At 42.9% G+C, this 14,178-nt stretch overlaps 1 protein-coding gene across 3 annotated transcripts in view; it reads right to left on the bottom strand.

The window, feature by feature from the left end:
• fam219aa (family with sequence similarity 219 member Aa) overlaps positions 1–14,178 on the bottom strand; it is a 31,456-nt gene that overhangs the window by 6,684 nt on the left and 10,594 nt on the right. For 2 of the 3 annotated variants that reach the window (XM_079510892.1, XM_079510893.1), the window contains exons 2-5: positions 13,617–13,716; positions 9,805–9,898; positions 8,196–8,276; positions 2,093–2,147 (exon numbers count right to left, since the gene is read on the bottom strand). In XM_079510892.1, the coding sequence (XP_079367018.1) occupies positions 2,093–2,147; positions 8,196–8,276; positions 9,805–9,898; positions 13,617–13,716 (330 nt within the window). Of the gene's footprint in view, positions 1–2,071; positions 2,148–8,195; positions 8,277–9,804; positions 9,899–13,616; positions 13,717–14,178 lie in introns of all 3 variants that reach the window. The other variant, XM_079510891.1, reaches the window with a different exon arrangement.

Genomic DNA, 14,178 nt, shown 5'->3' with positions numbered 1-14,178 from the left:
ACATTAACGTGATACAACAAGAGGAACACATGAACAGGAATCAATGAAGTCAATGTGAACTAGCGCAACAAGTAATGTAATGCACCATTACAAATGACAGCCCAAAAACATGAATGCTATACTAAAACACATTCATTAGAAGGAGCACTTAACCCATTTTTAACATGATCTTTAATACCATTTCCTCACTAAATGCTCATTATAAGATGGCACCATCTTATACATTTAGAGGGGCAGATGCGAGTGAAAGAATCACACCTGTGTGAACTGAGTGGTGCAACTCCCCCCTTCTCTCTCTCTCTAGCAGGCAGCAGTGCAGCACTATCGCTCTCTCTCTGTTTCTGGCACAACAGCGCCACTTTTGGTAGTCATTGGTACTCGTGCTCATAGTCACATGGGTGGGTGGGTGAACACATGGGTGAACAGTGCACATAGGTGAACACAGACATTGCTGTTCCTTGGAGTGGTTGCACCACTCAAAAGGGCACCTTGTGCAGCGTGTGGAACCGGCCGGTTGCCGTGTGAGATTTATAAATTTTGAGGCATAAATAATATATTAGAATCTTTTTTTTTTAAATCAAGAATTGATGTCATCATGGTCCACCTACTGTACATTGTACCAAAAAAAAGGGGGTGGGGGGAGGGGTTTCAAAAAGGGCACATTGCTGTCCAGAGGGCAATGGGCAGGTGCTCTAGTCTAGCACCACCTAGTGTCTATCTGTGCACGCCACTGGGAACCATTGCCGTCTACTCACTAGAACCCTGTCCCCTGGGTACCAATGATATTATTGATGGGGATTCCAAGCCAATAGAAACTATAGCCTCTTTCTTCCTGGAAAGCTAGCATACAGAAATAGAAGCCATCGTTAAAACCATTAAAACCGGGAAAGTGTCATTTTAGATTTTGGCGTTGGCTATTCAAAAATGGCAGATATGCAAGCTCACTTCGAGTTTGTACATCTGCCATTTTCAAACTTTTTTGAAAGTGTTTGAAAATATGTAAAATGATTTTGAATTACAAAATAGTTTGAGAACTACTGATTTAGAAGGCCATTTTAGAATTGGTCTCAGGTCTTAATGGGTTAATAAAGCATAAAAAATAGGTTTAAATCTGGTTTTGAAATGACCAAACCTGCCTGCCGACAATGTTTCAGTGGTACGAGCGAGGCATAGGCTTGTGAACTGTCCACAGCCCCCTCCTCCTCCTCTGAGACACAGACTGAATCCCCCACCCACCCCTTTTTCCCCTCACTGTAGGCCTATACGTTTTTCTTTTCACCTCCTTTATGATGATTTCCTGTTCTTTGGCTATATATATATATATAGAAGTGTATATTTGTACGTCTCTAAATGTTATGATGAAACAAGTGTAGTGCTTTATTGGGTCGTCCACTCACTGTTAGTTGTACGTTTTTGTATCGAGTTGTGCTTGAAATTGTACAAACTGTTAATAAATACTTCAATCAATCAATATAGACAGAAACCTTATAATGAGCATTAGCGGGGACCGATTATACGAAGATGGGTTGAAAATGCGTAAAGTGGACCTTAAAAAAAAAGGAAAAAAAAAAGAAGCATTGAAACCATTTCCCCCAATGGGTGCACAAATACCTGAGTGACGCATGACAGTGCTGTAGGTGACACAGTGGAGGGAGGTGGTGGTGTTGTGACGTTATGTAAGCCAGGGGTTCTCAACCCGTGGGTCGCGACCCCTCGGGGGGGTCGCCAAATTATTTTAGGGGGTCCCCAAATTATTTTCAATTTTTTTTTTTTTTTTTTCACGATTTTTCAAAAATAGCAGACCTACAAGCTCGTAGCGCGCCACTCGGTGGCGCGCTATGAGCTTGTAGATCTGCTATTTTTCAATAGCTAAATTATAACAATGCTTAAAACATCAAAAGGGGTTCCCGCCCAAAATGGGTTAAGGTTATTGTAGCAGTCAATTTATATTGGGGGTCGGGAGGGGGCGGGGCGGGGGTCCCGAGACGTTGCCAAAGCATTTCCGGGGGTCCCCGGCCAAAAAGGTTGAGAACCCCTGATGTAAGCTACAGTGTGTGTGATGTATAGATACCTGGTCCCTCAGACATCTCACCTCGGCTGAGGAGTATCCTGATGAGGAGTATCTGGACATGTCAAAGTCGTCGTCACTGAGAAACGGAAAGCAAAAAAACGTTACAGGCCAACAACGACATCCCCCTCCCCAGCGAAACACAATTATCACATTTAGGCCTGACGTCAATTTTTTTTTTAAAGTCTAAATTGTAATAGTTTTCTGAAATACCATCAGTGGTGCTCAATATTTCATGTCAAGGACCCCCAGAATTATGTGTATTTGGGCACCGACCCCCATCTGAAAATATGTTGTTCCAGAGACCCCCCCCCCCAGAAGCCAATATATGAGTTAAAAACATTCACTCTGAAAGAATATATATAAAGATTTGCGCCACATTTTCACGATTTCTCAAAAATAGCAGACCTACTCATAGCGCGCCACTCGGTGGCGTGCTATGAGCTTGTAGATCTGCTATTTTTCAATAGCTAAATTATAACATAATGTTTAAAACACCAAAAGGGGTTCCCGTCCAAAATGGGTTAATACTGTATATCGCCCCGGCCCCAATCTCAACCCGCTCCTATGCCACAAAAATGTGGAGCGCCCTACCAACAGTCATTAAGACATGGGACTCCCTTGACTCCTTCAAAACTGCTCTCAAAGGGCATCTTACGGACGGCTGCAATTAGAAACTGGCCCCGGTAAAATCTGAATCCCCACCCACCCATTTCCCCCCTCACTGTATATGTTTTTCCCCCCTTTTTACCTCCTCTATGATGATTTCCTGTTTTTGGCTATATAGAAGTGTATATTCGTACGTCTCTAAATGTTTTGATGAATTGAAAATGGTGGGCCCTATTGTAAACAAGTGTAATGCTTTATGGTGTCGTCCACTCACAGTTAACAGTCTTTGTATTGAGTTGTACTTGAAATGTACTGTAATTCTGCAAACTGTTAATAAATAAATCAATCAAACCCCAAGTTTGTTTCGGTCGTTTCCAGCACCATCTGGTGGACACATTGTGAACAGAGTGACATACTACTATACGTGCAATACAAGCATTAATTTACAAAGACAGTGAGCCTCTTTCACAACAGTTCCGCACCCTCGCTTCGCACGACTCAACTAATGAATTTATAAAGGAAAGCAATCCATGATTAATTGGACATATATATAAATTAAGAGTCCCATCTCATATGTGCACACATCGGTGCAGGGGGTAATTAGGGAACGCAAGGAGGAGCTGACATTTCCAAGGGATTGATTTAGCGTAGCCAGCAGAGACAATCTGGAACCTCTCCTATTGATCGTTGGAGCAAAAAAATACGGGGCCTAATTAATGAGGCCGCAGCGATCAGACGTGGCGCGCGCAGTCGCGCACACACAGCCGTGATATGAGAAATGTCATGTCATTGTCGTCAGGAGGAAAACCTCACATGTCCCAAAGGCGTTACTTTTCAGAAAACGGACAAAGGAACCTGTGTTCCATGAATGGATCCAATGTAGTCATTTAGTCACTAGCGCTTGTTAATACTTATCATTGGTTAAATATTTATGTACGGTGGCGGCGGCTCAGGGGTAGAGTGGCTGGATGGCAACCGCAAGGTTGCCAGTTCGAACCCGGGCTCCCCCAGAGTTAGTGTCGAAGTGTCCTTGAGCAAGACACTGAACCCCTAATTGCTCCTGATGTGCTGGTTTCCACCGCCATCTGTGTATGAATGTGTGTGTGAATGGGTGAATGTGTTGCACAATCTATGTAAAGCGCCTTGGATAAAGGCGCCATTTACCATTTATGTAAAATATTAGAGCAATATTTCTTTGGGAGAAGGAAAAATATGTCAAAAGTAAGAAATATGGAGATAAGAGGTTTCTGTGCGACAGCATCGATTTAGCACCTTCCGACAAGCTTTAGATAAGTCTGACACGGGGGTTGAGGGGGACGACGACGACGACGTGCACTGCTTGCAAATGTCTTCAAAATGTTTCGGGGTTCTTTCAAATTCTACATGGGTCTGTATTTGTACAACCCAGAGTAAAATGATAGGTAGGGAAAGTGACTTTTATTTTTAAATGTCAACGCTCTGTATAATGATAGCAATCATTGGGCTTTCTTCAGCAATTCCTGAAAAGTAACAGTGTTATTTCTTTTTGACATACAAGGTTTCCACTACAAGGTTTCCAAGCTAGTGACGACATTGCGGATAACAAACAAACAACTGTTGTGCCCTGGCCGGCGAGGACCCGGGCCGGGTGTGCATGAGTCAGCCAGCGATGTCAGATTTGACAGAATACGCCACGTCATCTTGGCCGGCAGCCAGAGAGGCTGAGCTCACATGTGAGATTCCCTTGTTGTGTGACAACAGGCGACGGTCTGGGAACATGGGAATATGGGGACACAGAGACATGGGGATACGGGGACATTGGAATATGGGGACATGGGAATATGGGGACACAGGGACATGGGAACATGGGAATATGGGGACACAGGGACATGGGAATATGGGGACATGGGAATATGGGGACATGGGGATCTTTAGTCGATCTATATATCTATAATCGCAATTATTTGAGGATAATCACAATTATTTTCACATGATCGTCAGAATTCTTTTCCAAACATCTGTATACAGTCAAATTGTTTGAAACAATTGTGAAAATAGGCGATCTACAAGCTCATTTTCACTATTTTAGAAATGGTTTGAAAGGATAGAATTTAAATTTAAATAAAATGCCCAAAAAAAAGCATTTTGTATTCATGTGGTCCAATGTTCAATCCCCAAAACACAATTACATCATTATTCACAATCATTTGTATGACAATTAATTCATTAGTCAGTTAAAATGTCATGAATGTCAGCGACTTGAAGATACAAAAATACAAAGCGACAAATACGCTGCGTTGACTCATGGTCAGAGCTTCCGTTGCTCCAGACTGTATGACGGAACCATTTGAAAATTGCGAGAGGCAACAGTCTCTGCAAGGCTTAAGGTGAAGGTGAAACGAGCAATGTGCTCGCAATAAACTGGATACTTGTCTCGCACACAGTGTTTCCAGTGTGCGGTTGCTGCTTTCTTTTAAAAAACGGCTCCTACTACACACGGTTTCAGGATTGCTTGCTTCTGCCGAGAGGAAACTCGGATTACTGCAGCCGGTTTCAATGCGGTTAACATGAGTCTTGCTATATCCACTGTCGTGTTGTTGTCTAATTCATGGTTCAGCCTTTCTTATTCATTGTAATTGTATTGGTGCCTTTTTGACTGCATAGTTGGTCCCGGCTCGGCACGCCGCCACGTTTCTCTACTCTCATGCATGCTTTGCCTTTCCGTTAGTACGAGGTACCAGGTACCAGGTACATACGTGAGGTACCAGGTACATACGTGAGGTACCAGGTACATACGTGAGGTACCAGGTACATACGTGAGGTACCAGGTACATACGTGATGCGCCTTCTCTCTCGAAGTTCCAAGCACAGCTGAGTCTACACCAAAATGGTCTTATAGAAAATAATACCAGCTCTCACGTAGTATACTGGTACCCAGTGCTGGTATTATTTTCTATAAGACTGTACGGTATGTTCCAGAACCGTGCACCCGTGACATTATGACGTGGAAATACTCAACAGAGTGCTTTTACCTTCCTCTTCTACATCAAATGGTGACATCACTGACAAGTACTGTATCACCGCCGACTACTGATTGGGCAAACAATTCTCACTAGCAACACACAGACAGACAGACAGACAGACAGACAGACAGACAGACAGACAGACAGACAGACAGACAGACAGACAGACAGACAGACAGACAGACAGACAGACAGACAGACAGACAGACAGACAGACAGACAGACAGACAGACAGACAGACACGTGTTTGTGAGGATGTCTCCAGTGTGTAGCCTAACTGCTGCTGTTAGAAATATGTGAGTTTAACTGCATTGCGTCTGTGTTTGCTCTGAGGGGGAAAAAAAGGTACCCTTCCTTATCATTAGCTTCCTGCTGCCTTTCCTTTTTGTATATTGTTGCTGTCGGCAGAAACTTAGCTATATATTCTTCACTTTTAAATATATCACGGAGCCGTTAGGAATGAATCCTTTTGCTATTCTTGTCAATATAAATTACGTTTGTGTGTAGCAATAAATCAAACATTTTCCACAGGTCTCTTTGTGCTGCGCTCATCAACTACTTAAGAAAAGTTACGTGAGATCTAAATGAGAAATGAAATGTATGAATTAATGCAACTCCATGGCCTATTTCTTCCCTTAATGTTACCACAAACTGTCTCTGATGGGCTGCATTGGATAAAGACAAATGTTTCTAGGTAGTGTTTGGTAAACTGTCTCTGATGGGCTGCGTTGGATAAAGACAAATGTTTCTCGGTAGTGTTTGGTAAACTGTCTCTGATGGGCTGCGTTGGATAAAGACAAATGTTTCTCGGTAGTGTTTGGTAAACTGTCTCTGATGGGCTGCGTTGGATAAAGACGAATGTTTCTAGGTAGTGTTTGGTAAACTGTCTCTGATGGGCTGCATTGGATAAAGACAAATGTTTCTAGGTAGTGTTTGGTAAACTGTCTCTGATGGGCTGCGTTGGATAAAGACGAATGTTTCTAGGTAGTGTTTGGTAAACTGTCTCTGATGGGCTGCATTGGATAAAGACAAATGTTTCTAGGTAGTGTTTGGTAAACTGTCTCTGATGGGCTGCGTTGGATAAAGACAAATGTTTCTCGGTAGTGTTTGGTAAACTGTCTCTGATGGGCTGCGTTGGATAAAGACGAATGTTTCTAGGTAGTGTTTGGTAAACTGTCTCTGATGGGCTGCGTTGGATAAAGACAAATGTTTCTAGGTAGTGTTTGGTAAACTGTCTCTGATGGGCTGCGTTGGATAAAGACAAATGTTTCTCGGTAGTGTTTGGTAAACTGTCTCTGATGGGCTGCGTTGGATAAAGACAAATGTTTCTAGGTAGTGTTTGGTAAACTGTCTCTGATGGGCTGCGTTGGATAAAGACAAATGTTTCTAGGTAGTGTTTGGTAAACTGTCTCTGATGGGCTGCATTGGATAAAGACAACTGTCTCTGATGGGCTGCGTTGGATAAAGACAAATGTTTCTAGGTAGTGTTTGGTAAACTGTCTCTGATGGGCTGCGTTGGATAAAGACAAATGTTTCTAGGTAGTGTTTGGTAAACTGTCTCTGATGGGCTGCATTGGATAAAGACAAATGTTTCTCGGTAGTGTTTGGTAAACTGTCTCTGATGGGCTGCGTTGGATAAAGACAAATGTTTCTAGGTAGTGTTTGGTAAACTGTCTCTGATGGGCTGCATTGGATAAAGACAACTGTCTCTGATGGGCTGCGTTGGATAAAGACAAATGTTTCTAGGTAGTGTTTGGTAAACTGTCTCTGATGGGCTGCGTTGGATAAAGACAAATGTTTCTAGGTAGTGTTTGCATTAGGTAGTGTTTGTGTTTCGGCACTAACATGGGGATGAATTCATTCTGCCACCACAATGTGGAATGCCCTGCCACCCGCCATCAAAAGGTGCCCTACCTTCCTTCAAAACCACCATGAAAGAGCAGGTCTGTCTGCACATCACCCTGAAGAAGGCAGTATCATCTGTCCGAAACGTTGGTGTGTCTGTGTCCTCATTAAAACGTATGCATTGGCAGCTATGAGTGTGCGGCTATACAATCTTTTCACTCAGTATTAACTTTCCCGTTGGCTGGCACTTCACAAGGACCGGTGTGCTGTACATCCTTTTGCTTATACTGTCTGCACTTTGCAACAGGACCTCAGACAAAGTGTTCCAGCTTGCAAAAATAAATGACCCCACTGTTCTCTGTATATAATGTTACTCCTAATATTAATGATTTCTTGTTTAGTATTGTCTGTCTTTATATATCTTGAATGAATTGAATAGATGCATTATTGTTTGCAGCTGTGTACAATCAATCAAGCACTGTTGTGGCAGCATGGTTGGAAGGATGATAAATCCCCATGGGGAGGGGGTACTGTCTGCATGGTGGCTAAAGTTGGTAAAGAAGACTTGGGTAGAGAAGAGTAATGCGATACAAGCCGATACTACATTATGGAAACACAGCATTAGAGCATAATGTGGGAACATGCAGAGTCGTGTTGAAGAGATGCCGTACCTGTCAGTGTCCAGGGCTACCAAAGGCTTCTCATCTGGGCTCTGGTCCAAAGAGGAGTAGCCTTTGTTTGGCACCACCAACCTAGAGCAGGATAAAGGACACACACAAGCACAAAAGAACGACCCACACCCATAAATGTCCAAACAAATAATCGCAAAAGTGGCGTTTTACATGACAGTGTGTGTATGTGTGCGTGTGCGTGTGCGTGTGCGTGTGCGTGCGTGCGTCCATGGAGATGGTGACTCAGAGTTGGACCGATCAGTGTCGAACTATGTCGAATTATATTATGTATTATAATGGACAATTTAGTGGGCATGACCTTTGGGCAAGTAGAACATGACCTGTTCTTGCCCGATGGGCAAGTGCCTCTAAGACCTTACTGTAGTGTCAACCCCATGTGAGCATCTTAACGAGGCTGACCTTTCGCATCAATCGGCAGATTGTGGCATTTGTTTTGAAAATATATCCACTGTGCGCTCAAATACACCCACTTTAATCAAAAGGATTTCATCAGCCCTCTCCCTGGCATCATGGATTAATGTTGTACAACTTACAGTTAATACACTCACAGTATATCCGAAAAGCAATAATATCTAATCTAATATGGAGCGCCTCAGTGCGTCAAATAGGAACCGTTCCAAAAATGAACAAATGTTCTCCGCGTGTTTCACTCATATGGATATGAAGAAGTAACTGACTATGAGAAATCAATAATGTGACTGCCGCCGAATTAGTAACATTTTCGCTAGAAACAGACTATCAAATATGACTTAATCGGATCGTGACAAATCATGACAACAAACACAATATTGTGAAATATTGTACATATTGTGTTGTAACTTGCCCTTTTTTTTCTTCTTTCTAATTATTTGTTCAGCCCACCAATCATGATTTGTCACGATCTGAGTTGGCTTTGTTCGAGGCTTATAGATCTTTAAATAAATACTTTTTGAAATGTTTATGGGAAAAATGCATGGGGAATTATTTCCTGTGCCTGCCATCGTCATGAAAAGGGGCGGGACTGCGACGCTCTATCGTAAAGGATACAGAGATAACTCCCCGACAATATCGCCGAGACAGTTTGTTTAATTTTGGACTGGCTTACATGAGGCGATTTTAAGAAACCCAATGTTATTCTCCGTAGAGAACTGGAACTGGAAGGTTTGGCACTAAAGTAAAGGCTTGGATGGGATGCGATGGGGCTGGGCGTACTGCAGTCCCAGGGTTTGGATGGGATGCGATGGGGCTGGGCGTACTGCAGTCCCAGGGTTTGTTTTGTCATCTGCAGATTTGTTACAGTGTTTCTTATTCAACAACTTTAACCACTTCCAAAACCCAGTCTAGACCCATGTAAACTGGACCCGAGTTTGTCTCTGTACTTTGAGCCTTGTTTTTTTTCCTCCGTCAGATCATCTTCGCCAAAAATAGCAGATCTACAAGCTCACAATGCATCTCATTGAGAGCTTGTAGATAGGCTACCCACCTCCCTCCTCCCCAAGAATATAACAGACCCACCAATACAAAACATATCATCATAAACAATGTTGTTGAATGTGTGCTTGGCCTAATAACACATTAGGTTGAAGAATATGCATGATGCCATCATTACCTTGTCCTGGAGTTCTTCTTGGGCTGTTGGTTGACAGGACTCCCCACTGTGCCGTTCTTCACTGATCCCTTCCTGGCAAGATCCCTCTGTTTCTCTGACAACAACCACAGGATGTAGGGCCATGGGTTAGACTACAATAAAAAGGCTAATTTATTGCTTCTTTTAAATGACAAAACATTATTTTCAGTTGGAAATAAGTCATCCGAACTCACCATTACCACCACAATGACCACATGTATACAAAGTAATAGAGGGTATGCGCATGCTTATACCCGATGTGCCAAGTGAATGGCACATCGAGTGGCAAATCGAGTGGCAAAGCAACATGCTAAGTGAGTTTAACATTGTTTAATGTTGTTTAATGCAATCAGATAGGACTTTTCTGTTTGGATGCATGGGCGGTCAAGGCCAGAAAGTAGTTTTTTGCCACTCAGTGGGCATTCCTACATAACTTCCGGGTTTGATGATGATGTCACACGCATACCCTCTATACCATTGTGACTTCAAAGATTGGTAAACATCTCGTTAGCCTACAAATTACAAAACTATGTTCTTACTATAATCTCACAGAATCTCTGACTGATGCGCCCAGCCTAAGCTGGCCATTCGATTCGACACCTGCCATTCGATTGATTTAGTCAGTCCACTTTATCCAGTTGGCACTCTTCAGACATTCTTCATTGCTTATTGACTCCATATGGGCACAAAAGGTACAACGGGTACTCTGACAAGGGGCATAACAGGTATGGCATAACAGGGTGGGGCATGCATTCCCTATTTGCATCGTTCCCGCATAGGCCGGTACCCAACGGGCAGTAGGATAGTAATGATAGTAATTTGTCTCACATTAGGAGTTTTGTCATTTGTTCACATTAGGCTACATAATATGTAATATAACGTAACTTACAGTGCAGGCAACAATTGGACAATTTGTCTCAAATAGCCTTGAAACCAGAAGGGTTCCCGAGCCATGTGGCCCATACAGGCCAAGCCTATCTCCTGTTTCTGTAGCGTGAGACGACTTGATATACAAGTACATCCCCCAGCCGTGATGAACAGTACATCTTGCTTGGACATGATGCTAGTAGTATGTCACAGGGACCCTAAATCCAACCCTTGATACTGAGTACCAAGCAGGGAGGCATTTAGGACCATTTCTAATAGTCTTTGGTATGACGCGGTCGGTCGGGGAATCCCAAACCCCAACCTCCCAATCTCAGGGCGGACACTCTAACCACAAGGCCACTGAGCTGTAAATACTACTGTTGTGTCACAGAATGTAGAATGTAAAATATGTTTTCGGGAGATGAGAAACACACAGATGGTTAGAGCAGAAAGGGTGACCTCAAGACAAGTACACATTTGACTCAAACTAGAAAGATGCCTTCTCTGATCTCATGAACTTGACAAGCGTGTTCTTCCCCAAGGATATAAAGTTATTATTTGGTATTGAGAAACAAACCCAACACTTCAGCATGTACTTCAATTTTGTATGGTTGTAACTGTACCGTTTATAATTCTCCACTACGTGCTGACTAATCTACTGTGGTGAGTGTGAGGGGATTTGAAGGCTGATTGCTATGTGTGCATGGGGTTTTTATTGTCAAGAGTCTGTAATAACACTGGCATACAGGCATACACATTAATCCACCCTCTCTCAGACATCACTGCATCACTCCATCAAGACCACAGCAGACTGTGGGAAGCAGGAAGCAAAATGGAAGACTAATCAATCGTGGATTCCCTTCAAATGGTTTGAGGACACAAAGACTAAAAGGGCTTTACATACATACACCACTGATTCCCAAACAGTGGCTCGAGTCGGAGATGTTTTTATTGTTCCCTTTATTTTTTGTTTCCCATGTGTTGTTCTGAATTATTATTATTATTTCAAAACATTTTCAAATACTTAACATTCTAAAAAGAAAAGCTAAAGTTTTCATGAATTAAAAACTACATTCAAAGATTTGTCAGTAATTTCATGACAAAATAGATCAAAACAACTCTAAGAAATTCTATAAATTAGAAAACAAATGTAGAAGTAGTGGAAATAGCCGATCTACAAGCTCACAACGTGGCGCGAAGCGACGCGTTGTGAGCTTGTAGATCTGCTATTTTCACCAGTATGGGTCCGGGGCAAATGTCTAATTTCTCTTTTGGGTCTCGAGCTAAAATGTTTGGGAACCACTGCTTTACAGTACAAACTGAGAGCAACACAGCGCCTGCATTCTCGCCATAAACTGCAAAAGAATATGGAATTAGGGAATGGTGACGGCACCTATTAGTTTCTACAGACCCGCTTTGAAGCCAATTTTCCGGCGAATAATTCAAATACACCGTCTTGGAACTTCCGCTCCCGAAAAAGCATTGGCCATTGTTGGCTGGAAGGGCAGCGAGGGTGGGTCTTCCCTCTGTAGAACCAGTAGAAGCCGATGCCCTACGCTACGGGACTCCCTTATTTGCGGAGCCTGGGAGTCGATTGGGCGCTGATGGAACGGTTGTTTTATCGCCGCCTACTACTAGCAGGGCGGGGTATATGGAAAACACTCACGCCAGAACATTATTCACTATTCTCTGCCTATCGGGTCACAACTCGAACGACCCTGAGTCGGCTAAGCGAACTTCGTAACGTTCGACACGGCAACTCTGCGGTGTCTCGCGTGACTCAAATTCACTTGAGACGGCGGGCCTCCGTCGCGGTCTAGTCCATACAGTTGTATATGAGCAAGCGCCCCATCAGCACCCATGGACTCCCAGGCTCAGCAAAAAAGGGTGTCCCGATGCCCTACCTTCTTTATTATAACGTTTTACCATACTTCATACATTAACAATATATGAATTAGTTTGGCACCGTTATTGAATTGAACCCAATCAATAGTTCACAACTTGCTATATTTGCAGAACTGCTCAGTATGGGTGTATGCGCCGCAGCCTACAGTGTAGTAGTCAGACTGTGCAAAAAGGAAATTTCATTTGAAAATATGAGATATGCATCATTTGAAAAAAATAACGTAGATCTAAAATATACAGCTCACAAACGGGCATTAAAGCATGAAATCAAAAATAACAAGTCCTTCAGTAACATCTGCGTCCGTCAGTACTGTAGTGCGTCGAAGTGCGATAAGATAGCATCAGCTCAGAAGTCTTACAGGAGTTTGTAGACAAGTTGCAAAATGCAAATGACAAAATTCCACTCTTCCAGTCACTGAACGAGTTCTACTCTAAAAGCAGGTCAAGCCACTGCTTCAGGGCTCGACAATGATATTTGGCACGTGGTGTCGGGCACCAAAAATAGCCGATCTACAAGTTCACAACGCGTCACAGTGCTCATCATCATCGGCACACACCACCTACCCCTAGTGACCCCTAGTCACCGTCCTGTCTGCAATTTACAACACAACCTAGATAATGTCTTCTAGATACCCCCTGCCTAGACTAGTGAGAGACTAGTGATAGGACCACTTTCAAAACAAGCCATCAAGGCAAAGTTTTTGCTTGCGTATTTATACTTGCTATACTGTTTTCAACTTGTTAATAAAGTATTCAATCAATCAATCAATCAATCACTGCGTGATATCAGAGTGTGAACGGGCCCGTTATTGATCTGTGAGTTGGAGGTTGTTATCGTCTCTGTCGGGCGGAAACCTCATGTCAGTCCAAAACTTTTACTTTTCAGGATTAAGACTCAAAAATAGCAAAGAGTAGCAGATCTACAAGCAAAATGTGTCACGTGCATAATATCTGCTACTTTTGCTGCTTTTGTGTGACACCATAGTGTGATCAATGTACGGCGTTATAAAACCTTATATTACCTATTTGGACCTGCAGTGGTGACGGCTTGTAGTTCATGGCCACAGTCTCTCCTTCCCTGGTGTCGGAGTCGCCCTCCGAGGTGGAGGAGGCTGCCGGGTCCTACGGGGACAGAAGAGGAGGATGTTAGCCTGCTGTGATTTAATTAAAACCCATTTAGGCCGGACGTCGAAATGACAGTTTTCGGAAATACCTAAGTTTCTGTATCAGTGGTGCTCAATATTTCATGTCAAGGACCCCAAAAGTATACACAACTTAACCATTAGCTCAATCCCACTGTAATGAAGATATTTGATATCCGTTGATCTGATTTTTAACACAGGTAGAGAGCCTGTGATTATACAACAGGAATGACCTGTTGTATAATCAAGTCATATATAACCGCAAATTAATATTGTATTCAATGGAAAAATGTTGATCCGTCCGTCCAATACTTCTGCCCCAAACTCGAAATCACACCTGTGTGAACTGAGCGGTGCAGGCTGCTAAACACCACCGCTGGCTGGCTGCAGTTATAGTTATATAGTTAGAGAAAATTAGCGAAATGTGTGGCAAAGCTGCAAA

The sequence above is a fragment of the Electrona antarctica genome (genome assembly GCF_951216825.1).
Source record: "Electrona antarctica genome assembly, chromosome: 9".
Classification (NCBI taxonomy): Eukaryota; Metazoa; Chordata; class Actinopteri; order Myctophiformes; family Myctophidae; genus Electrona; species Electrona antarctica.
This window is presented reverse-complemented; position numbering and strand designations above follow the sequence as displayed.